The 26,917-nt window shown below is 38.5% G+C and overlaps 1 protein-coding gene across 13 annotated transcripts in view; it reads left to right on the top strand.

Moving 5' to 3' along the window:
- Positions 1-26,917, top strand: part of slf1 (SMC5-SMC6 complex localization factor 1) — a 102,002-nt gene that overhangs the window by 52,434 nt on the left and 22,651 nt on the right. For 10 of the 13 annotated variants that reach the window (XM_069891321.1, XM_069891315.1, XM_069891354.1 and 7 more), the window contains 2 exons: positions 2,470-2,615; positions 10,547-10,629. In XM_069891321.1, coding sequence (XP_069747422.1) covers positions 2,470-2,615; positions 10,547-10,629 — 229 coding nt within the window. Of the gene's footprint in view, positions 1-2,469; positions 2,616-10,546; positions 10,630-10,753; positions 10,937-16,088; positions 16,112-23,550; positions 23,858-26,917 lie in introns of those variants that run through there. The other 3 variants (XM_069891374.1, XM_069891416.1, XM_069891408.1) reach the window with 3 other exon arrangements.

Raw genomic sequence — 26,917 nt, forward strand, 5'->3', positions numbered from 1 at the left:
AAGTCACTGTTAATGACATCCAGCGGGAGAGTGCCCGGATGTAAAATCAAGAGTTGTTTCTCCAACTTTCAGGTGGTCTTGGTGGGATAGTACATGAGGCCATGGACAGGCATGTGAGTATGAGATGCAGAGCTTCGCTGAGCTCCTTTGCTCTGTCGGCATTAGTGACAGGGATCTCCCAGTGGGCAACTATTTCAATTTTGTGTCAGCCTCAGTTGTCTTTTTTCTCCATTTAATTATTTCTTCCTTTTTGGATTATGCCTGTCCTATCCCTTCTATAATTCTCACAGAAATGCCAGCTATTGCAACTCTGCCATCCTTCTTGCTCGTGTCCTTTGGCCAGTTCTTCTCTCAGACCTCTATAGTCCCCTTTATTCCACTGGTACACTGACACATGTCAGACGGCAAGGTGAATTTTATCGCATTATGGTCATTGCCTCATAAAGGGTCTTTTACTATCAGCTCTCTGATCAACTCTGGTTCATTACACAATACCCAATCTAGAATTGCCATTTCCCTGGTCGGCTCAACCACACGTTCTAAAAAGACATTCTGAAGTAATTCAATAAATTCCTTTTGGGATCTAGCACCAACCTGGTTTTTCCAATCACCTGCATATAGAAATCCCCATGACTAATGTATATTCTCCATTACACCTGTCCACATGTGGGAAAAGAGCAAAATTCCTCTTGGCCTCACCTACCACCCCACCAGCATCTGCATCTAACATTATCATTCTCCACCATTTCTTCTATGTGATCCCACCACCCTCTTGGCCCCTCTCTGCCTTCCACGGGGACCTTGCCCTCCGTGATTCCTTCCTTCTTGGCACCTAGTCCTGTGACCACAGGAAGTGCTCTACCTGCACCCACTCCTCCTTCCTTGCAACCATTTTGGTCCCAAACAGTCCTTTGAAATGAAGCAACACTTCATTTGGAATCTGCATGGGTCACCTACTGTATCTGATGCTCCTGATGTGGTTTCCTTGACATTGGAGAAACAGGATGCAGGCTGAGTAATTGCTTTGTTGAGCACTTCTGTTCTGTCCATCACAATAACATGGATCTCTCCCAGTGGCAATGCATTTCTATCCTCCACTCTATTTCCATGCTGACATATCTGTCCATGGTCTCATGCACTTCCAGACTGAAACCATCTGCAAATTGGAGGAAAAACACCTTGTATTCTGTCTGGACACCCTCCAACAGGATGACATCAACATCAACTTCTGCAGATTCAGTTCGTGTTCCCCCCACCAACCATCTAACCCCATTTCTCTTTTCCTCGAGATCTGTTTCTCTTTCCTTTTCCCTGTCTCCATTCTTCCAGATTTGCATTGAGTCAATCCCCCCCCCCCCCCGATCAGTACGTCTAATTATCACCTTTTGTCTGTTGGTCCATTTTCCACCCTCTACCATTTCTTTCCTTCTCTCCAGCCTTCCTGCTTTTTATTCAAACCTTGAAGAAGAGCTCATGCCTGAAATGTCAGTTATATGTCTACCTCTTATGCCCACTGCGAGACCTGTTAAGTTTCTCCAGCATTCCTGTGTTTTTGCTACAATCACAACGTATGAAGACTTGTGTTTCACTCCACAATGTCAGACCTGCCAACTTCCAGTTATTTGAGAAAGGAAAACATTAGGAATTATGAAGGTGAGAGGAGGGTTGAAATAGCAATGGTTGTGAAACTTCTACATCGTCTTTTTCACATGGAAAGAAGTGTGATATTGGCTTTTTTTAACCAAGCTGCAAAGTATGTGACTTAACCTTGGGATCTTTGTCTTATTTTATACTTATAATCTTTGAGCAATTGAGGCTACTTAATTAAACATATTTAAGGTTCAGTTAGATATGATTTTTACCTTAAAAAATAATTAAGGGATATGGAGGGGGGGGGGGGGAGGGGGCGGGAAAGGCAGGTAGGTGGAGTTGAGTCAATGATCAAATCAGCCATGATCTTATTGAATGGTGGACCAGGCTCAACAGATGGCCGACTCCTGCTCCTATTTCTTATGTTTGTCTTCACTGTGTTTGAAGTAAATTTGTTTCTTCACCATAATGTCTGTTTACATCAAAATTAAATAAACTTGATGTTTTGATTTTGGAATTCAAGTGCAAACATGAATGTTTATTGCAGTTGTCTTGTTATATTTCTTTAATTTTTTTTAAATGTGGAAATGTTTAATGTAAATAGAAAGAATGAAATTTTCTTTCTCTAACTTGGCACTAGTTACTCCAACTTGGTGTTTTTAAGAAATGCTGCATCTTATTAGAGTTGGTCTTACTAATTCGTGAAAAAACACTGGAATATTTCTTGAGTAACAACTTTGCTGTTGAAATTCTTCTAGTTTTATGGCAAACACAGTTGTATCTCCTTGATTAGATCTGTGTACTGACTTGATGCAAATGCCATTCAGCTCCAATAGGGGAGAGCAGATTACAAATCAATGAATTTTTCTGTTTTGATAGATTTCTTCCTATTTAACGGCCCTGGAGAGGCTGGGAAGTTGTTTGAATGTGATAAAAGACCCCAAGGGAAAGAAGATGGGACAGTGGCCATGGCATGAACCTTTGAGGCAATCAGTTACTTTAACTGGTGGCATAAAGAAACAACTGTGAGTAATTCTCACCATATTGCTATATAAAGTCACTCCTGGAAAACAGTTGAATTGAAATAGCATATCTTTTTGACTTGTATTTTGTTGCCCTCTAATTGTAATCAATGGGAAAAATTCCCATTTTTTTAATATCATGGCACCTTGTGTGGGGAGGTGGGGGTGTGCATAGGGTGTGTATGTGTGTATTACAGGACAACTCCAATTATATGAAATGGTCAGGTTGGGGCCTATGTCAGATGAAAACTTATTTATTTTTTGAGAACTGATCTTTTTTTTTAAACAGGCCAGTAGCAATAGCAAGCCACTTGTATCAATGTTTAAACAACAGCAAACAAGGGAGGGCATTTTAAGCATTAAAATAAGGTTTAATTCTCAGCCAAAAAAAAAATGCTGGCTGCCACTGATCCCCAGGGAGGCTTCCTGGACCAATGGAACACTCATTGGTGAGACGGCAGGCTCCTGCTTCCACGGTCACTGGAGCTCCCACTGCCGAGGACCTGACTCTGAATCCTCCCCTAGGCCTACTGCACACACACTGGAGAAATAGGTCAAGGGGAGGATTCGGAGTCAGCATTGGTGTCTGATGTGCCTAGGAGGGAAGGGAATGCCAGAGGTCCTGCTCGTTCGTACCTGGGAGGCCGCTCTCCTTGATGATGCTGGAAAAAGGGATTCTTCTGACTGTTTGCAGCTGGCACACGGTTTGAGAGGGAAAATTGGAGAGAGAAAAGTCAAAAGGGGAAGGTAAAGAAGAAATGGAAAGAGAGGAGAGGGAGTTACCTGAAATGAGGGCTATCGTCATTCTAATTTCATATCAAGTGAATTTTTTGTAACCTGTGAGGTGAGTGCTGCCTTGAAAAAAAAATTGGCTAAGGGGCGATTTCTAATTTGTTTCATATATCCTCATTTATTCAAAATTTTTTAATTTTTTGGATAAATGAGGATTTTGGAGAATCCGATTTCAGATAATCAGAGTTGTACTGTATATTACTTTGGTGAACTCAAGTATTGTTTATTTTGTAATGTCTAGATGTTGTGTTTAAATTGATCATCAAAAGGAAATCTGTTTAAAACTTTCACTTCAATTACAAGAAAAATATTTTTACAGTAAAACTCTTAATTTGCCACTTTGAAGGCTTTCGTCCCAAGCTGGCAGATTTTCCCAACAATTGAACTTTGCTGATCATACTCCTATGTATTTTTTAATGTGTTAATGCATAGCACTCTAAAATCCCCAGTATCCAGCACCTACAGATTTTGGATATGCAAATTTTTCAGTTGTCTGAGACACACTCTTACAATGCTTTCTAATACACCTGCATTAAGAATAAAAAATTTAAAAGGTAAGAGTGCAAAACGTAAAGTAATTTGAAAAAAATCAGTATTGTGGTCCTTAATTACCAGTATGTGAAGTTCACCTTAGTCAGTTAATTCCTGTTGCACTAAACATACCGTTGTCTTTATTAATCCTTCTTCCCCCTCCCCAAGTTTGGTGATAAATCTTTGCTACGTATTTATAAAATACTAATAAAGACTCTTGCTAGGTCGAGATAGGGAGACACTTTGGGAGATTCCCCCCAGCGGCGAGTGTATCCTGGGACCACCATTTTATTCAAACACACTTTATTCAAACTTTATTTATACCTTTCCTGTGGTTGGAGCCTGACCCAAATGTTTGCTCACTCTTCACTGAGCGGTTGTTTGTTACTTCGGAGAACATTTACTTTTATAATTTTAATATTTTCTTTACATTTTTATTTATTCTTAATTTATTTTTTTAAGTGCTTCTTGTGCTAATTATTTGAAATGCATACAAAAAACTATCTTTTACACTACATTTTCAGCCCAATTCAGATAAGATTCCTTGAAAGATTTACTGGTAATTAATGGAAAAAAACAGCATATTTTCATCTGCCATCCATCCATACATCTTTCTTTGGCTTCGCAGACGAAGATTTATGAAGGGGTAATGTCCACGTCAGCTGCAGGCTCGTTTGTGGCTGACAAGTCCGATGCGGGACAGGCAGACATGGTTGCAGCGGTTGCAAGGGAAAATTGGTTGGTTTGGTTGGGTGTTGGGTTTTTCCTCCTTTGCCTTTTGTCAGTGAGGTGGGTTCTGCGGTCTTCTTCAAAGGAGGTTGCTGCCCGCCGAACTGTGAGGCACAAAGATGCACGGTTTGAGGCGATATCAGCCCACTGGCGGGGGTCAATGTGGCAGGCACCAAGAGATTTCTTTAGGCAGTCCTTGTACCTCTTCTTTGGTGCACCTCTGTCTCGGTGGCCAGTGGAGAGCTCGCCATAGAACACGATCTTGGGAAGGCGATGGTCCTCCATTCTGGAGACGTGACCTACCCAGCGCAGTTGGATCTTCAGCAGCGTGGATTCGATGCTGTCGGCCTCTGCCATCTCGAGTACTGCGATGTTGGAGATGAAGTCGCTCCAATGAATTTTGAGGATGGAGCGGAGACAACGCTGGTGGAAGCGTTCTAGGAGCCGTAGGTGATGCCGGTAGAGGACCCATGATTCGGTGCCGAACAGGAGTGTGGGTATGACAACGGCTCTGTACACGCTAATCTTTGTGAGGTTTTTCAGTTGGTCGTTTTTCCAGACTCTTTTGTGTAGTCTTCCAAAGGCGCTATTTGCCTTGGCGAGTCTGTCTATCTCGTTGTCGATCCTTGCATCCGATGAAATGGTGCAGCCGAGATAGGTAAACTGGTTGACCGTTTTGAGTTTTGTGTGCCCGATGGAGATGTGGGGGGGCTGGTAGTCATGGTGGGACAAAAATGAGCCTTCTGGCCTGTGCCAAAGTATTGTTATGCCTTAACCCACTGATCTGCACCCAGTCCATGTACCTGTCCAAAGATTTCTTCAATGTCACAACTGAGTCTGCATTTACCAATTCAGCTGAGTACTCTCTGCTTGTGCAAAGAAGTTAGCCCCCCCCACCCCCCCCCACTGCCTCCAAATGTTCATCTTAAACTTTTTCCCTTTCATCCTCAACTCCTCAACCCACGTCCTCTGATGTGTATCTCCCCAAACCTCAATGGAAAATGTCAATTGCATTTACCCTATCTAAATACCACATAATTTTTGTATATCTCTATCAAATCTCTCCTCATACATATACACTCCAGGGGATAAAGTCCTAACCTGTTTAACCTTTCCAGTAACTCATTTCCTCAAGTCCTGGCAGCATCCTAATAAATCTTTACTCTTTCAATCTGATTGGCATCTTTCCTATACTTCAATGCAGTCAATACTCCAAATTTGGAACACCAATGTCTTGAACATCCCAACACCCATGATTTGTACTGGAGGCCAATATGCCAAAAGCTCTTTTTACACACTATCCACCTATGATGCCACTTTCAGGGAGTTGTGTATCTGTATTCCCAGATCCTTCTGTTCTACCACACTCATCAGTCCCCTACTATTTATCGTGTATATCCTTCCAATATGCAACCCTTGAAACATGTCTGCTATAAATTCCATCTGTTATTTTGCTGCCTATTTTTTCAGCTGGTCCAGATTGCTCTGCAATCTTTGAAAGCCTTTATCGCGGTCAACTACACCTTCCAATCTTTGTCATCTGCAAACTTGCCATCCAATTTACCACATTATCATCCAGACCATTGATCTAGATGACAAACAACAATGGACCCAGCACTAATTCTGAAGCACACCACTAGTCACAGGCCTCCAGTCTGAGAGGCAATCATCCACTGCCACTCTCTGGATTTGATATTGGCTTTATGGGAGAATGCAGTTTGCTACCTCACCATGAATACCTTCCTGAGTAATGTCACATGTGGGACCTTGTCAAGGCCTTCCTGAAGTCCACATGACAACAGCCTTTCCTTCATCAGTTTTCCTGGAAACCTCATTGAAAAACTATAAGATTGGTTAAACATGACTTACCAGGCACAAAGCCCTGTTGACTATCCCTACTAAGACCTCACTTTTCCAAATACTTGTCATTCTGTTCTCTTAGAACACCTATCAATAATTTGTCTACTATTGATGTCTGGGTCACTGGCCTAAAATTTTTTGGGGTTATTTTGATAGCCTTTATTGAACAAGATGAGTTGCACTCTAATTCTCCAGCACCTCACCCATAGCTAATGACATTTTAAATATATCCACAAGGATCCCTGCAATTTTTACAATATCCTAAACATGGTGTGGACACTCACAGTTATCGACAATACAGATTTATTGCTCTCTCTGCTCCTGCCTATATAGGCCCAGTTTTCCCCTTGTTGCTGGTGGAAGTGATATCAGCTGCATTTTGGCCGCAGATTGATCAGTGCTCCCACCTTTTAGGGAGAAAAAGCCATTAGCCCATGTGGGGCTTGCAGGATCGCTGTGTTCATCCACTATTTTGTGTATTGGGTTGCCTCCCGATAGCAGGCCATTACAAGGGTTTCTTCAGATAAATTAACATTGAAATTTAAGTTGGGAGGCCTACAGCTTCCAAATTTTAAAAATTATTGCAAGGAAGCTCAAATGAGATTTCTTGCTTCATTTTTTATTTGAAGAAGGAGAGGTCAGTATGCATTAAGATAGAAAAGATAAAATAGAAGAGAGAATACCATAAGATTCTGTATATGAATGGGAACTGAAATTTATATCTGGTGAAAGAGAAATCTGTTTGTTGAAACATTTGATTAATCTCTGTGTCATGAAATCTAAAATGCCTCTGACTCAAAATAGACATTCCATTTACAATCAATAATTAATTTTTTAAATATTTGGTCTCTTAAAGGAATTGGGTAATGCCAATCATGAATCTTTGCCTTATTGGAGGCTAATGGCAATTCCATGTAATATCACATTTCTGTTTTATTGCTTGACAATAAATAGTATCTGATTTGATGTGATTAAGGTCTGAAGGAATACCTTGTCGGGGCCTGGGGATTTATCCACCCTTATTTGCTTTTAAGACAACAAGCATCTTCTCTTCTTATCTGTATGGGTTCCATGGCCTTGCTGCTTGTTTGCTTTACTTCCTGAAACTATTACCAGTTTCATAAGTAAATAATGATGCAAATAAAATTTGAGATTTCCCCCATCTCTTGGCTCCATACATAGCCAACCACTCTGATCTTCAAAAGGACCAATTTTGTCCTTTGCTGTCCTTTTGTTCTTAATATACTCAATTAAATCCTTCACCTTGTTTGCCAGAGTAACCATGTGGCTTTTAGCTCTCCTGATTTGCTTCTCAATTTTTTTTCTTGCATTTTAAGTACCTAAGTACCTAATTTTTTCCTTGTTGCCTATGCCTGTTGAACACCACTGTCTCCTTAACCAAATCCCTAATATCCCACAAATCATGTATAACCGTGTCAGCATACTAAAGACTGATTTCTGTCGCACTTCGATCTGATAAGCTGGTGCATTTGAGTTTGAAAAAACAAAACTACAGAAATCTGAAATGAAACCTGCAGGCAGAAAGAAAAACAAAGATCAGTTACCACCAACATTAACACCATTTCTTCTGCCACAGATTCTGACTGTCCACCTGAGTATATTGACTGACAAGATCTGTCAACATATAAAATCATTTGAATTTGTATACCATATAACAATGGTATACCTCACTGACAAAAGGCAAAGGAGGAAAAACCCAACACCCAACCCCAACCAACCAATTTTCCCTTGCAACCGCTGCAATCGTGTCTGCCTGTCCCGCATCGGACTTGTCAGCCACAAACGAGCCTGCAGCTGACGTGGACTTTTTACCCCCTCCATAAATCTTCGTCCGCGAAGCCAAGCCAAAGAAAGAAAGAAATAACAATGTAACAATTACAGTTTGGAAACAGGCAATCTCGGCCCCTCTAGTCCACACCGATTTCAGTTATCTCCTCTGGTCCCATCTACCTGTTCCGTGTCCATAATCGTTCAATCCCCTCATATCCATGCAAGTATCCATCCTGCTCTAAAATGACAAAATTGACCCTGCTGCATCCACCTCTTCTGGAAGGTCATTCCACTCTACCACCACTCTGAGTGAAGAAGCTCCCTCTCATGTTACTTCTAAACATTTGCCCCCTAATCCTTAACTTATGACCCCTTATTCCAATCTCACCTTCCTTCAGGGGGAAGAGCCTATTCACATATACTCTATCTAACCCCCTCATAATTTTAAATAACTCTATCAAATCAAATCCCCTCTCAATCTTCTACACTCCACTGAATAAATACCCAGTCTACTCAATCTTTCTTTGTATTCTAGAGACTGCAATCCAGGCAATATTTTAGTAAATCTTCTCTGCACCCTCTCTACCTTATTGATATCCTTCCTATAATTTGGGGACCAGAACTGCAATTCCAAATTTGGCCTCACCAATGCCTTGAACAGTCTCAACATCACCTCTCAGTTCCTATATTCTATGCTTTGATTTTTAAAGACCAGCATACCAAAAGCCTTCTTCACCACCCTATCTACGTGAGATTCCACTTTCAAAGAACGATGAACCGTTATTCCAAAATCTCTGTCCCTGCGTTCCTCAATGCCTTCCCCTTCACTGCATACGTCCTGTTTTGACTATTCTTCCCAAAATGAAGCTCTTCATACTTATCGATATTAAACTCCATTTGCCAACTGTCAACCCACTCTCCAAAGCAGTCCAAATCCTTGCGCAATCCCCGAAAACCCTCCTCACTATCCACAACTCCCCCTACTTTTGTGTCATCTGCATATTTACTAACCCAATTTACCACTCCATCATCCAAATCATTAATGTAAATGGCAAACAACAAGGGACCCAACACTGATCCCTGAGGCACTCCGCTTGACCAGTCTCCATCCTGAAAGACGTCTGAACAGTTCTTAAAGTGAACCTTTGTGAGGATGACTTTTTAAAAATTTCATTAAAATATTTGCACACTTATGTTGCTGAATGTTCAGTTTCCTGCTTGGGTCAGACATTTGTTACCCGAGTCTGGTATCTGAAGTTTAACATGACTCTGAGCAAATCCATGGACACTTTTTTTTAACCTTCTGTCGTGCTTTTGCCTTCCTGCTTGAAGCTTTCCTGTTTTTGTTAGTGTCAGCCCTGTTGCTCTATTTCTTTTGCAAGTAAATATTTCAACTTCCTTCAGAAAATATTGTGAACATTGTTGAAACCTAATGTGCCCCAGTGGAAAAAAATATTTTTGATATTTTGGGTTAGGAAATTATTTTGTTCACTGTTTCACTGGGAAATTCAGTGATTCACTGCAACCCAGTGCTGGCAAAGGAAAGAATCCATGAGCAAGCTCAAATCAGTGAACCTACCACTCAAGTGCTAGCAATAGGCTACATGTCCATTGTCACTTTCAACCTCGTCCAAATGCCATCAAAATCGCAAAGTTAAATGGAATATTTGGCCCATCCAAAATGTGGCCCTATTAATGTTCTTGTGTCTTTCCATGTCTCACCCTGTATTTCTTTTTATTCTTAAGTTTACCTAGTTTTCCTTAAATGCATCTATGGTCTACCTCAACTTCCTGTGATGGCAAGTTCCTCATTCTCAGGGGATGCATCTGAAATCTTTTTAATTTTTGCTGATTATATGATGTTTATGGCTATTTTTTCCCACTGGTGAAAATGGTATACTTGATCTTCAAGATTTCATTTAATTCTTTGTATAAAATGTTAAAAGAAAAAGTTGCAATTAACAGTTCCTGTAAAACACACATCATTTAAAAAAAATGTATATATAAAATTTGCCATTCCATTTTTTTCAAACCCATGGACACTTTTCACCTAATATTTTAGATTGTTTTGCATCATTGCAAAGAATTATTATGAATTGTTCAATACTACCTGTGGGACTGGTATTTAAAGTGTCATTAAACCTCAATTTATAAATCCTGAAATGATAATAGGAATATACTATATCCATATTAAACTGAACGTTATTTATAGAATTTTTTTTTTGTAATAGGGAGTCAGATATTCCACTATCGACAAAGATGATTAATAGGCAGGAAGCTACAACTGGATCCAATAAAAGAAAAGAATTGAGAGGTAAGAATTCAATTGTTCAACCATATATCGTCAACACAACCGTACTAATGGAATCACAGCTGTATTTTTTTCAAATAATATCTAAGCAAAAGAACTGATGTAAAGTGTAAATAATTTTGTACAGGGTGCTGAAATGGTTCGCTAGAATGGCTCTTAGAACAGGTCTACTTGCGCAAATACATGGAGTTTTCATTTTGGCTGACATTTGATATTCAATATGTTTAAAAATCAGAATCCGATTTTATTGTCATGAACATGTCACAAAAAATTTTTGCTGTAAATCCCATTTAAAATAAATAGATTGATTGGTGCAAAAGAAAATGAAGTCTGTGGTTCATTGTCCATTCAGAAGTAGAGCTATTGGTGACTCTTTTTTGTGATTGCATTGACATGGAGACCCCAGGTTTGACCTTCATAGATGTTTTCACCCAAGAATTTGAAATTCTTGACCCTTTCAACTGCTCATCCCTCGATGAGGACTGGTTTGTGTTCTCCTGACTTCCCCCTCCTGAAGGCCACAATCAGTTCCTTACTTTTGCTAATGTTGAGTGCAAGGTTGTTGCTGTGACACCACTCTACCAGCTGATGTACCTTACTCCTGTTCACTTCCCCATTGCTGCCTAAGTTTCTGCAGACAACCATGGTGTCATGGGCAAATTTATGAATGGCATTTGAATTGTACTTGGCCACACAGTCTTGGGTGTAGAGCGAGTAGAGCAGTGGCCTAAGCACACATCCTTGATGTGCGCTTGTATTGATTGTCAATGAGGAGGAGATATTGTTACTGATCCCCACTGACTGTGGTCTGATGAGGAAGACTAAGATTCAGTTGCAGACTGAGATGCAGAGGCCCAGGTTTTGAAACTTGCTGACCAGTATGGAGGGCGTGATGGTGTTCAAAGCTAAGATGTAATCGATGAAAAATAACTTGATGTGCATGTTGCTGTTGACTTGGTGATCCAGGGCTGAGTGGAGAGCCAATGAGATTGCTTCTGCAGTGGAGTGATTATGACAGTGGGCAAATAGTAGTGGGACCAGATCGTCACTTAATTCTGACCATGACCAACCTCTCAAAGAATTCATCATAGTAGATGTGAGTGCTACAATGTGATAGTAATTGAGTCAGCTCACTCTATTCTTCAACTGGTGTGACTGATGCCCATTTAAAGCAGGTGGGAACTTCCAACTGCAGCAATGAAAGATTGAAAATGTCTGTGAACACTCCAGCTTGGCACAGATTTTCAGTACCCTGCCAAGTTCACCATCAGGGCATATACTTTGCGAGGGTTCACCCTTTTGGTGTTCTGACGTTGGCCTCAGACAGACATCACAGGGTTGCGAGCTACTGCAGGGATTGATTCTCCTTGGTACCATTAAATTCTCCTTTTCAAAGAGAGCACAAAAGTTGTTCAGCTCAGCAGATAGTAAAACATAGCAACCATGCTTGATCTTCACCTTCACCTTATGAATGGCCTTCAATCCATGCTATAGTTGGCGAGTATCTGAATCTTTCTAGATTCTCTCAGAATTTCCTCTTTGGTGCTGAGATACCATTCCATAGGTTGTACCAGAACTTACTGCAGAGATATGGATCACCAGCCTTGACCCAACAGTGATGGATTCAGTTAAAATAAGAAAACCTTTTCCATTCACAAAATAAGCAGGAGGCAGTAGATGCACACTTAGGATCACATAAGGGAAATGAGATGGCATAAGGGAAAGTCTTGTATTTCAGAAAGAGTTAATTATTTTGGGTGAAAGTTAGAGAAATTGAGTATGTATTTAAATGGTAAAAGAATTGAAGAGCTGGCAAATAGGACTAATGTAATCACACCTTTAACACTACAAAACAGTTTTTTAAAATCGCATTGCAAAATTTATATAATACCACAAGTGCAAAAAATTATTTGTGATATAGCTTAATTATTTCTTTTCTAACTTTCAATGGTATTATTAGTACCCTTTTGCTTAAACAAATTCCACTGGCTGTTAATCTGATGGGTGATTTAGTCCACTTTGGAGTACATGAATGAAATGAATTTTGATATTTTAAATACAATAGAGGTGAGCAGATCATTTGACACATTTGGCTAGACCATTATAATTTTATAACTATTTCATTCATAATGTTGCCAAGGTTTCTGTGTTACAAGTCCAGAGAACCCCAAAACCCAGCAACAATAGATATTCACCACGACAAAGGGTTACCTAAACAAAAATTGTTTTTAATTATCTTTGAACATGAAAATAGAATCAAACTTTAACTTATCTCTATTGACTCACTTAACCTATTTAACCCCCTTCTAATTCTAAGCGCATGTATGTGTAAGCTCAGAAAAGTTCTTTGGTTCGCAGTCCAATCTCACTGGTTGCAGGCAATTCTTATATTGTGCACAGAATTTAACATTAATAAAGTTCACCAGGCTTTGGTGCTTAACAGGTAAATGTTTACCACTCAGGAAGATTTTTGTTGGTTTTCAGAGAGAATTTTCTTGTTCCAGGAAATCCACAACTGATTCCTTTTTAATCAGCCACTCCAATGTTTTGCTGATGAAACTTGTCCCCTTCATGGTTCTCCAGATGATCACCTTTTTCTTTCAGGTCACCACAGAGTTTCTTTCTGTTTCTCCTATTCCAAGGGAAACACCAGACACCCAGTCCTCTCCTCCTGCATGAACCACAAGGGCTTTGACCAGGCATCTTCTAAAAGCTTACCAGCTTGGCCTGTCCAAATCCAGGCTACTATCTGCTGGCTGTAACACTCTCTGTCTCTCCCTCTGACTTTGACAGCAAAGACTGTTTTTTCTCCTCTCTGCCTGTAAAGATTAAGTGACCTTCCAGACAGTAAATTCTCTTTTTCCAGACAGACCTGCTACTGCATGTTGTTACATTTGTTGCCTTCTGCAAACAACACTCCATTATTGAAGTCTCTGAGCGCTCTGCAAAGCTCCTGCAAAAACATTGTTTTAAAGTGTTTGTGTGTGATCTGCTCTAACAAACCTTTCCCAATTTATCTCCAAAAAACCATCTATATACTCTCACACCTGTGTTGGCTATTCAACAATTATGAAACAATTAGGGTTAGGAAGTTTGGCTCTTTGAATTACTTAATTCATTAATCTTGATTCAAGCAGGTCTTTTTGAAAATTCTTTCATACCTTGAGTTGCAATGGCATAATCTCAGTCTTTTTACAAAAAAATTCCTATTAATTAAACTAAATTAGTTGTGTTTCCTTATGATATAAGCTATTTCAGTGAGCAATTCCAATCTCCATCCTAATTTTCCCTGTAACCTGTTCTCTCATCTTCTCTATCCTCATTCCCCAAACCCAGCCCCTTAATTTTTTGACATTTGCCATTTGATCAGTTAAGTTGCCAAATTGCACATTACTGGGATTCTGGAGGAAATCGGAACACTCTGAGGGCAACTCTCATGGTCGTGGGGAGATTTGGCAAACTCCTCATCAATAGGGGTGGAGGTCAAATTGAAGTCCGATTGCTGGAGCTATGCACAGTAGCATACTATCCACCAAATTAATTCCGACCTTCACCAGCCATTTATAACATTATCCAAATTCTATCAACTAGTTTCTCAGCAAGATCACTTCCCCTGACTCTGCTCGCTTTCTTCCTGACCCCATCCCTTCTTGTTTGCAGCCTGCTATCTAGTATATTTTGCTTTCTTTTAGTAACTAACAGAAAGTTAGAGAATTTTTTTTAAACATTTATTTTGTGATGTACAGTGCCCTCCATAATGTTTGGGTCAAAGACAATTTTACCTTTATTTGCCCTTGTGCTCAAGTTTTAAATTTGTAATTAAACATTACACATGCAATTAAAGTGCACATTCCAGATTTTAGAATTAGTCCTTTCAGCTGGTGACTAATTTTTTCATAACTCTAAAAATTCCTCCACTTTTTTTTAATTCTTGAAAATACCTCTACTTTTTTTTAATTCTTGAAAATTCGATTACCTTCTGAGACATCCACCCTCAGCATTGGATAAATAATTGAATACTTAAAATTTTTTAGATTGCAGTTGCCTCTTTTCCTCGTCAAATTCCTTTATTTGTTTGAGCAAGGTAGGGCTGCAGTTCTGGAAAAAACATTATTTTTGCATTGCCCACCATTAATGGGCCATTATTTTTTTAAATTTTCACATGCTGCTCCCAAGATCTCATCTCTCTCCTTATAACTTAAAAGTCTTACCAGGACTGGTTCGGGTCACTGGTTCTTCTGGATCCAATAAGCCTTTTCAATTTGCAGCTTTGCATTTAATTTATTTTGTCCCAGCATTTGTGGGATCCAGACTTCGAAGATAATCACTGTGCTTTTTCCCTCTATCACTTCTCTCAGTTCATTGATTCTTACATTGTTACGTGTGCTAAAATTTTCCATGTGGTTGATCTTGTCCATCAGTCCTATCTTTTCTATACCCCATATTTTTGCTTTTTCTTGCAGTACCTTCAACCTGTCTTTTGTTTTCAGCTCAGCCTCTGAATGAGTCATTCGTTCATTTAAGTCTTCCACAACTTCTTTAATTTTCGTTATCCTCTCTGATAAATCTCTCATTGCCAATTCCATATCTGTAAAACAACAACAAAGTTTTCATCATGTTCAGGATGCTGGCTGTATCTTGGACCAATCCCCCAACTCTGGCTTCAGCCAGTCCCAAGGCCCCTGCTGAATCACCCCTCATCAGACTTCCTCTCGATGTTCTTGGGTGAGCTGTTACTTCTTCAGTTTTTGTTTTTTGGATGCCTTGGTCATTTAGCACCACTTTTATCCTTTTTTGACAATAAAATTCTGGTTTTTGAGCTTTTAAATGGACTTTTTAATACTTTTTGTGGAGAGCTCTTTCAAAACGCTTCTGCTCAGCTCATTAGCATGGCACGGCCTCCAAGTCCAGCATTTTCTTGAATCACAACTATCTGATTTCCCAAGAAAGTCTGAATCAAATTTTGTAGATGAGTTTTTTAGTTTAATGTCTTTTCGTAAATGATGAATATTTGTTATTTATGACAAATTGTTATGTTTAAATCAGACTTGGTTAGTAAAAATTTAAAATGCTTGAAAACAGGATTTAAATTCAACTTTCATGGATGTGGTTTGGGACATAATTCTTAAATTGGTTAATAGCTCTTCGTTATGTGCTTGTCATGGTTATTACAATTTAAATATGTACACAGAGTACATGTCTAAGGTGAAAATGTCTCGTTTTTATTCTGATATGAGTCTCTGTTGTAACAGGTGTAAGAGTGCAGAAGTGCCATTAATTCATGTTATGAACTTGTCCTAGTCTAGAAAAATACTAGAGAAGTTTTCCATGCTTTGTTAAAAAAACTAATATAGATTTAATACAGAAAATGCTTCTTGGGAAGACAAGTATGCAAGATGCCCAACAAATATGCAATTCCATTCACCAAAGCATCTGCCAATTTAATTATTTTATTAATATAGTTTGAAATGTGACAACAACTATTTTATTGGCCGAACTGTGTGACAGCATACCTCCATGATGTGAAAAGAACTTTACATGGAACTGCTTTAAGACGTGAAACTTTCCGTTCAAAGATTCTACAGCACAATTCAGGAGTCAAATCAGTAAACAATGAGCAACATCATTAAAAATGAATACAGTACAAGGTGATTATTTACTTAACAACAAACCGGTTGCTGCTTTGCTTTAAAAGATAAACCTTAATGGATCCTCAAAAAAAAACATGAAAATTAAACCTTGATAATGTTTGGGACAAAGACACTTCTCCCACCCACCCCCCCCCCCCCCTTTATTTGCCCCTGTGCTCTACAGCTTCAAATTTGTAATCAAATAATTTACATGGAATTAAAATGCACATTCCAGATTTTATTCATGATTATTTGCATACATTTTGGTTTGACCATGTAGAAATTCAGCAATTTTTAAAAATATATACATAGTCACCTCATTTCAGGGCACAACACTATTTGTGACATTTGGCTTCCAAGGTGTTTGTGACTACTCATGTATGTTTAATTGCATCATAGGTGCAGGTTGAAGAGGGCTAGGCTTGCTTCTAAGCTTTTAATCACTTTTGGAGTCTGTAGTTGCCATTTTTCATCATGTGAAGACCAGAGTTGTGCCAATGAAAGACAAAAATGCCATTTTGAAGCTGAAGAACAAGAATAAAACATTGAGACATCACTTAAACTTCGAATGACCAAAATCTACATTTTGGAACATCATTAAGAAGAAAGAGTATACTGGTGAGCTCAGGAATCGCAAAGAGACTGGTATTAAAGAAAGATCTCCACTGCTGATGACAAGAATTCTCATCATTCTGAAGAAAAATCCACAAACGTATGTCTGACAGATCAGAAACACTTTCGAGAAGCCAGCTGTGGATTTGTCAATGACCACTGTCTGTGGACGACTTCATGAAAAGAAATACAGATGCCACAGTGTACCCAGTGGCCAGATTTTATTCAAGGTTATTTGTAAGCATTTTGGTTTAGAAATTGCAGCACCTTTTATACAGTGTCCCCTCATTTCAGGGCACCATAATGTTTGGAACATTTGGTTCAGTTGTTTGAGTACTCGGGTATGTTTAATTGCTTCATTGGTGCAGGTACAAGACAGCTAAACTTGTTTCTAAACTTTTAATCAGCTTTGAGGACTATAGTTGCCATTTTTCTACACTAGGACCAGAGTTGTACCAATGAAAATCAATGAAACAATTACGAGGCTGAAAAATAAGAATAAGATAGTTGGATATCGCCCAAACCTTAAGAATACAAAAATCAACAGTTTGGAACATCATTAAGGCAGAGTGTCCTGGTGAGCTGAGTAATTGCAAAGGGGTTGGTCTTCCAAGGAAGATCTCCACTACTGATGACAGAAGAATTCTCATCATAATAAAGAAAAAATTCCAAACTTGTATCTGATAGATCAGAAACACTCTTAAGGAGGAAGGTGTGCATATGTCGATGACTACTGTCTACAGAAGTCTTCATGAAAAGAAATAGAGGATACACTGCAAGATGCAAACCTTGGCAAAGGTAGTATGCTTGGGATCTTGGCCAGTTCCTTTAGGCTTCCACACTTGGCTCTTGCCATCACTCTGATACAGGATAATCATGGTCTCATCTGTCCAGAACACCTTTTTCCAGAATTCTGCAGGGTCTTTTAAATACTTTTTGGCCAACTGTAATTGAAAAATGCATCTTTTTATTTGTACCAATAGTATTGAACCATCTTGTTTTCACTTAAAATAAAAAAAAAATTGATTTATATGGAGAACTCTGAAAAGAAAAAGGTGGTAAGGAAAGCAGCAAGGTGTGAACTCTGACTTGGGGTGGGGCCCGGAGAGGAGCGATTTTTAAAAGATGGCGCCAAAGCGAGGGTTTCTTCAGAAGAAGAACCCATGGTCTATTCTCACGGGCTTTTGGGTACTATTGTCAATGTCACCGTCAGAGCTCAGGATGTGTGTGTTTCTTAAAGGAGGAATGTATGTGTTGGAAATGTCTTTTAATAGGGAAATGTTACAACAGTATTTAGAAAATTGGGAAGATATTGTTATACAATATTGTTGGTTAAAATAGATTGGCAAATGGTACTTAAAGTACTAACGGTAGAAATGCAATGGCAATCATTTAAGGATAGATTGGAGCAAGTAGAATAGATGTACATCCTATTTTGTAAAAAGAATAAATCAAGGAGGGTAGCACATCCATGGATAACCAGGGAAATCAGAATCAAATCCAAAGAAGCAGCATATAAACTAGCCAAAGAAAAAATATTCCTGATGATTGGCAGAAATTCAGAATTCTGCAGAAGAGGACAAAAGGATTAATTAGGAAAGGTAAAAGAGATTATGAGAGGAAGCTGGCAGGGAACTTAAAAAATGACTAAAAGTTTTTATAGATATTTGTCTTAACCAACCTCTTTCTCTTAACATGTGTGTCCGTTGAGGTCAGAAACAAGTGAGTTAATCATGGGGAACAAAGGTATGGCAGACTGAATGACTACTTTAGTTTTGTCTTCACCAAGGAGGACATAACTAATCTTCAAGAAATTGTTGAGGATCAGGAACCTAATGTGAAGGAGGGTATAAACGAAATAATTGAAAGTCATGAGGTTGTATTAGTTAAATTGCAGGGATTAAAGATGGATAAATCCCCAGGGCCGGATGGTCTGCATCTAAGAGTGCTAAAGGAAGTAGCCCAGGAAATAGTGGATGCATTAGTGATAATTTTTCAAACCTCTTTATATACTGGATTAGTTCCTGAGGATTGGAGGGTGGCCAACGTAACCCCACCCTTAAAGAAAGAAGGGAGAGAGAAACTGAGAAACCACAGACCAGTTAGCCTGACATCGATCGTAGGGAAGGTGCTAGAATCAATTATTAAATATGTAATTTCAGTACATTTGGAGAGTAGTGGTATCGTTGGATGGAGTCAGAATGGTTTTGTGAAGGGAAAATTATGTCTGACGAATCTAATAGTTTTTTGAGGATGTAACCAATAGAGTGAATGGGGGGGGATCAGTGGATGTGGTATATCTGGACTTTAGTAAGGCATTTGATAAGGTTCTGCACCTGGATTAAGGTGGATAGAGAATTGGTTGATGGACAGAAAGCAAAGAATAGGTATAAATGTGTTCTTTTTGGAATGGCAGCCAGTGACTTGTGGGGTACCGTAGGGCTCCATGCTTAGGCTACATTTGTTTACAATATATATCAACGACTTAGATGTGGGAATAGATAGCAATGTCTCAAAATTTACAGACAACACAAAGTTGGGTAGCGGGGTTTGTTGTGTTGAGGATGCTAGGAGGGTGCAGAGTGATTTGGACAAGTTGGGTTATTTGGCCAAGATGTGGCAGATGCAATATAATGTGGATAAATGCAAGGTTATCCACTTTGTAGGCAAGAACAGAAAAGAGGACTATTATCTAAATGGTATCTGTTTTGGAAAAAAGGAGATGCAGAGAGACTTGGGTGTTGCTGTGCATGTAATTGAAAGTGGGCATACAGGGGCAGCAGGCAGTGAGGAAGGCGAATGCCATGTTGGCGGTTCATAGCAGGAGGATTGGAGTACAGAGATCCTAGTACAGCTTTACAGGGCCATGGTGAGAGCACATCTGGAGTACTGCATGCAGTTTTGGTATCCTTATCTGAGAAAGGATGTCCTTGCCATGAAGTGGGTCCAGAGAAGATTCACTAGACTGATATCAGGGATGGAAGGACTTGGATATTAGGAAAGGTTGGATAGACTATGCTTGTATTCTCTGGAATTTAGAAGATTGAGGAGGGGATCTTATAGCAACATATGAAATTCTTAAGGGTTTAGACAGACTAGATACAGATAGGTTGTTTGTTATGCTGGGAAAAACCAGAACCAGGGGTCACAGTTTAAGGGGGAAGTTTTTTAGGACTGAGATGAGGAAACATTTCTTCTCTCAGAGGGTGTTGGATCTGTGGAATTCTTTGGCACAGGAAGTAGTTGACTGGTTCCTTGTCAATATTTAAGAGTAGGTTAGATTTGGCCTTTGTGGCTAAGGAGATCAAGGGGTATGGATAGAAGGCAGGAACCAGGTACTGATCAGCCATGATCATGTTGAATGGTTGTGTAGGCTTGAAGGGCCAAATGGCCTACTCCTGCACCTATTTTTCTGTTTCTGTAATCCATGCTATTTTTCACACCAAGTTTATTAGTCTATTCCATTAACGTTAAAACGGACAGTGAAGAGGAAGAGGGTCTTGGCATACTTAAGTTGATATAATCTTTTTTCAGGAAATGCATCTTAACAAATGGAACATGATAAATTAAAAAAGAGGGTGGGTGGGACAAATAATATAGTCTTTCTTTGTTCAAAGGCAAGAGGGGTGGCTATTCCAATTAATAAAAATATACCAGTGTTAGTTGAGGATGCCTCAATTGAGCTGAAAAGTATGTAATGGCACACAGTAAAAAATTTATGGAGAAGCATGGACACATTAATATTTATGCCCTGAATTATGATAATGAAGCCTTTATGAAGGGCACCTTTTTGAAAACCACAGTGGAAAAACAAAATATATTAGTTGGAAGAGACTTTAATTTGTGTTTGGACCGAATACTATGTAAATCGGCAAGAACAATAACGAGGGTGGACGCAACAAAAACCTCAATTTCATATATGAATGACCTAAATTTTACCATTGTATGGAAGCAATTAAATCCCTCCGAGAGCCTACTCTTTTTACTCAAGGGTGCATGACTCGCGTGCAAGGATTGAGTTATTTTTAATGTCTGCCCAGTTAAAAAGTAGAGTGATTAAAACAGAATATCTGACATGGCTTCTATTAGACCATTCTCCATTAATATTAACTAGAGCAATGGAAAAGCAAAAGAATGTATACAGATGCAGTCTCAATACTACATTGCTTAAAAGAACAGATTTCTGAAAATTTATAGTGACAGATAGAAATATTTTTTGTAAAACAAATCTTTCTACTAAATAGTTTTCTGATATGCGGCACTTGAAGCATATTTAAGGGGACAAATTGTATCATATATGAGGAATCTTAAGAGGGAATATAACGCAGAAAGTTAACAGTTTGGGGAAGGATATTAAAGAATTAGAAAAAAAATAAAAGAACAGCACTACAACAAGAATACAGATTATGGGAGAATAAAAATATACACAAAGAAAAGAAAGTTATATTTAAAAACTAAACAACACTGAGTTGGGTGAACAGGCATGCAAAGATTTAGCTTGGCAAGTTAAAACAGAGGAATCATTAAGAATGAAATTCTATAAAAACAGAAACAGACACTCTATAAGCAAAAAGAAATGAATCACATTTTTAGACAATATTAAACTAAACAAATCAGAATTACTAGGAGATGAGAATGAAATGGAAGAATTTTTGCTTAAAGTTGAATCTCCAAGGCTGGAAGAGAGAAAAGATAGAATTAGATACTCTTCTCACAAGGAAAAAAAATAAAAAAGGCCTTGGGCACCCTACAGGTGAATAAATCACTGGGAGAGGATGGATTTCAACTTGAGTTTTATAGACATTTCAATGCCCCTTTTAATAGATGCCCTGGACCAAGCTGTGGAAACACAGATGTTCTCAGAGACATTCACAACCGTTATTATTAGTGTTACCAAAAAAAAGAATAAGGACCCACAAAAAACTTCATCATACAGACCAATATCACTGATAAATGCTGATTATACGATTCTAGTGAAAGCATTGGCTAATAGGTTAGGACCATACTTGCTAAAACTGATACATATAGACCAAGCATGATTTGTTAAAGGAAGGCTTTCCTCAAATAGTCTAGGAAGATTATTTAATATAATACACACGGCTAAATCCAAACGAAATCCAAGTATTACAGTCTCCCTTGTTGCAGAAAAAGCATTCAACTGTTTGGAATGGTCCTTTTTATTTAAAAACACTGGAAAAAATTTGGTATAGGCAGAACATTTATAAATAGGATTAAATCTTTCTACCATAAACAACAAGCTAAAATAATAACAAATAATTGGATGGTGGCAGTGTTCCCCCTTGAGTAGATCAAGCATACAGGGGTGCCCCCTGTCCCCAGTCCTTTTTATTTTAGCGATTGAACCACTAGCACAGATAAGATATCTGGATGGATATAAAGGGGATTCAAAGTCAGGCAATTAGAACACAAAGTTAGTCTATTTGCCAATGATGTGTTATTGTACCTATCAGAACCAATTAAATCTTTGGAAAAACTACAAACAACACTAGAAAAATATGGAAGAATATCAGACTACACAATAAAAATGGATAAAAGTGAGCTAATGTCATTAACAAATTTTGACTATGAAAGATACAAAAAAGGAAGTAAATTTAAATGGAAGATGGTTGTAATATCTTGAAATAGCATCTGACAATAATTTGCAAAATCTGTACAAACTAAATTATGTTCCTCTTCTTGGGAAGTTTGACGGATACCTACATAAATGGAGAGTCCGATTACTTTGGTGGGAAGAGTTAACTGCATCAAAATGAAAGTAATGCCAAGACTGCAATACCTTTTAAAATCTCTGACTATTCCATTACCTAAAAACTCCATTTTAACTTACTAACCAACCAGATGCGGCAATTCCTATGAAATAATGAGGTATCAAGAACTGCATTGTGGAAACTGACATAGGACAATGGGCTGGGAGAACTTAGACTTCCACATTTCAAAAAATATTACCTAGCTGCACAGATTAGATTTCTCGCGGCCTTCTTCACGGAAGACAACCCCCCCCCCCAAATCTTGGGTTCAAATGGAATGTACTCAATGGAGGAGGAGGAGTGTCAAATCACTAAAGAAAAAGACAGATAATCCCATTATAATACATATGATTAGAACATGACAAAAAATTGGTGAATGTATAGGGAAAAAGTAGGGATATCAATAAAAGCACCATCATGTGAAAATGTGATATTGCCTATGAATATCAGCAATGAAATATTAAAATCTTGGTATGACAAAGATAAGATATATTAAGTACTGTTACACAGAAGGAACAAGTGCCCTTTGAACAATTAGAACACTGGCTGATGGGACCTTCTGTTTTCTCTAGCTTATATTGTTCTTAAGAGAAATATGGGGACCAACGTTGACCCCACCTGAAATTAGTGAAATGAATAAATAATTTGGATGGGGAATACATCCAAATTTATAGCAAGAATGTACAATGCTCTCCATAGTGAAAGTGCAAAAGCACTGTTGCAGAGGTCAAGGGAAAGGTCAGACTTTGGTGTGGTGATTTTAGAAAGAAGTTGGTCAGATTGGTGTAAGGACAACATGACATCAATTATAAATGCAAGATATGGACTGGTTCAGTATTTTTTTTTCACCAATTATATCTTACCCCACAAAAGTTACACAGATCAAAAGCTGAAATTTCAGAGATGTGTTTCAGATGTGGGACTGAGACGAGAACTTTTTTACATGCCACGTGGTTGTGCGTGAAAGTGAGGCCATTTTGGCAAGAAATTGCAGAAAAATTAACCAGGATAACCAGAGTGGCCTTCACGGGTGACCCAGAGCTATATCAGGTAATTTCATGGAAATAAGCGACAAATTGACCAAATATCAAATCTCATTCATAAAAATGATACTGGCGGTAACAAAAAAATGTATTGTGGTCACTTGGAAGTCCGACTCCCATCAACTTAGCATGATGAACTGTGAAAATGAACAGCTGCATACCTATGGGGGAAAAAATCAAATATAACTTGAAGAAAAAAAGAACAAAAAAGGTATAAAATAACTATTATATATACAAAAACAGTTTCCCCATCTGTACTCTATATACTTAAAATATATGCAATCTCTGATGGTGAACAGATTTTTATGTATGGAAGTGGGCGGGGGGGAGGGAGAGAGAGAGAGAGAGGGGGGGGGATGGACTGCTTTTTGTTTGTGAGAAAAAGTTTAATGAATTGTATATTTTAAAAGTTACAATGTATATTTTTTGAAAAATACCAAAAATAAAATATTCAAATAAAAAATGAAAATGCCGGACTTGCAAATAATTTTTTTTTTAATTGTGATTTGGACAGGTTGAATTTAATAGAAAGCTGTTCAGCTGTTGCAAAATATCCATCAATGAACAGATTCTTAAAACTATGAATACCCCTTCTATACCATCTCTGGAAAATGGCATCACGTAAAGAGGGTTTAAAAAATGATTGGATACTATAGGGCTTGAAAGACAGAAATTATGAAATGCAAAATCTTTTCTAAACTGTGCCCAAATTCTCATCTAATATTTAGTAATTGAATTATTAACTTGGTTGAAAATGGAAGTGAAGAGCCAAGAAGCATTAAATTAGAAAAGTTTTAGGGGGAATTCAGCTCCATTGATAACCATAATTGGGAGTCAAGCATTTTCTAATCAATGAATTATTTCTAAAGGGCAAATTTGCATTCATGTAGTTTCACTGATTACAAATGTGATTAAACTAGTTTGGGAGGCTAATATTCTGACCATTTGCATTTTTTCTTGTATGAAAGCATGCAGTGATTTCTCATCTGTTTGGAGCTTTCAGAAATTTTGAAGGAATCTGTCTTAACAGAACTATTGAGATCAGCCGCAAAATGCCCTGATGTGGTACAAATTTTTGATGTGTGATTAATGGTAATTATAAATGTTTAATTTTAATAAGGCATATTTTGATTGCTGTTGGTAATTTTGTTTTCTCCAGAAGTGTTATTCCAATGCAGTTTCCAACAGAACAATTCCATATTTCTAGCTATGAGTGGGCTGGTGTTCAGCTTTTCCCACACAAATAAGTCCCAGATACGAGCATACTTGATGTCATTTACTGTTTAAAAAAAAACACACACACTGTAAGCTTTTGATTCATGGGGTAAATAAATCAGAACATTTTTTTTCTATGCCATATTTTAACTTAAATAACTCAGCTGGTCTTGCATTAATGAGCTGTTCCAAAATCTCTAGCTGCTGTGCAGATTGACAGTATGGTTAAGAAGGTGTATGGGATCGAGTTCAAGAGGTGTGAGGTTATATTACAGCTACGCAAAACCTTTGTTCGACTCCACTTGGTATATTGTTTTCCATTCTGGTCACCTCATTACAGGAAATATGTTGTTGCTATAAAGATTTTCAAGGATGTTTCCTGGATTGGAGAACATGTCTTATGAGTTCAAATTCAAGTGTATTTATTATCTGTTTGCCCAAATGCAACCTGACAAAATAGCGTTCTCCAGTCCACCCACACCCACACACTATGTATATACAGGACATGTATGTGTGTGTGTGTGTGTATATATATATATATATATATATATATATATTTATATATATACATATTGCTTTGTGAATAGTAGAGACTTGAATGGTTAGTGTGAGCTGTTTCTTTCCTCTTTCCACATTCTCATTGCCTGTGGGAAGAAGCTCTTTCTCAGCCAAGTGGTGCTAGCTCTAATGCTTCTTTATCACGATTCTGACAGTATAGGTAAAAGATGCTGTGTGTGTATAGATAGGTCCTCAATGATTTAGCGTACCCTCTTCAGACAACAATCATACTAGATCATGTCTATGGAGGGGAGGAGGACCCAATGATCCTCACTGCCACTCTTGTGGTCCTGTGATTGACCTCTGATCCACTACAGCAACTGTACCACCCAGTGATGGACTCTTGTGATGGAGCTCCTGGAGAAGGTTGATGTGCGACTGGCAAGTAGCCTTGCCTGCTTCAGTCTTCTCAGGAAATGCATTTACTGTTGTGCCCTACTGACAAGTGAGAAACAAATTGAGTGAACTTGGTCTTTTCTCCTTCGAGTGACAAAGGATGAGGGAGTGACCTGACAGGTGAACAAGATGATGAGAGGCATTAATCGTGTGGATGGACAGAGGCTTTTTCTCAGAGCTGAAATTGCTAACACAAGGGTCCTGGTTTTGAGGTGCTTGGGAGTAAGTACAGTGGGGATCTAAGGGGAATGTTCTCCATCGAGAGGGGTGGATGCATGGAATGTGCTGCAGTATCAGAGGCAAATACAATGGGATCTTTTTAAGAGACTATTAGGTACATGAAACAGAAAAGTTGAGTGTTATGCAATGGGAAATTCCAAGCATTTGGTTGGATAGGTTATTTTGTCACCACAACACAAAAGGCCTATTCCTATTTTCTGTGACTGAAAAGCAAAGGGGAATTCCAAGCTACTTGAACAAGTGTTTCAAATGTACCTATTATAATGTTTGCCTGGTCATTTTAATTATGTGACAATATTTAGAGAAATCAAATACTATTAATATAGAATGGATAATTCAAGATTTCATTTTGTTCCTAATAATAAATGCTGGAAACTCAGTAACTTTCCCTTTGTTCTTGATGCCAGTCAAATACTGAACGATGGAAAACACAGAGGGCATTACATGGTTTTATTTGACTCGCATTTTTTTTAAGATACCATGAGTGAATGGAGATTTCTTAAGGGTGTTGGTTTCTTTTATATATGAAAAAAACAATAATTTTTAAATTTTTTCTACACCATGGAGCTACCTCACTGCTCTTACAATTTTAATTCAGCCCTGGGTTCCAGAGCTGTAGGCGCATGTTCCACCTGGGTTTCAGGGCTGTTGGCACATGTTCCACCTGGGTTCCATGGCTGTAGGCGCATGTTCCACCTGGGTTTCAGGGCTGTTGGCACATGTTCCACCTGGGTTCCATGGCTGTAGGCGCATGTTCCACCTGGGTTTCAGGGCTGTTGGCACATGTTCCACCTGGGTTCCATGGCTGTAGGCGCATGTTCCACCTGGG

This window comes from Narcine bancroftii, chromosome 1, assembly GCF_036971445.1.
Source record: "Narcine bancroftii isolate sNarBan1 chromosome 1, sNarBan1.hap1, whole genome shotgun sequence".
In the NCBI taxonomy this organism is placed as follows: Eukaryota; Metazoa; Chordata; class Chondrichthyes; order Torpediniformes; family Narcinidae; genus Narcine; species Narcine bancroftii.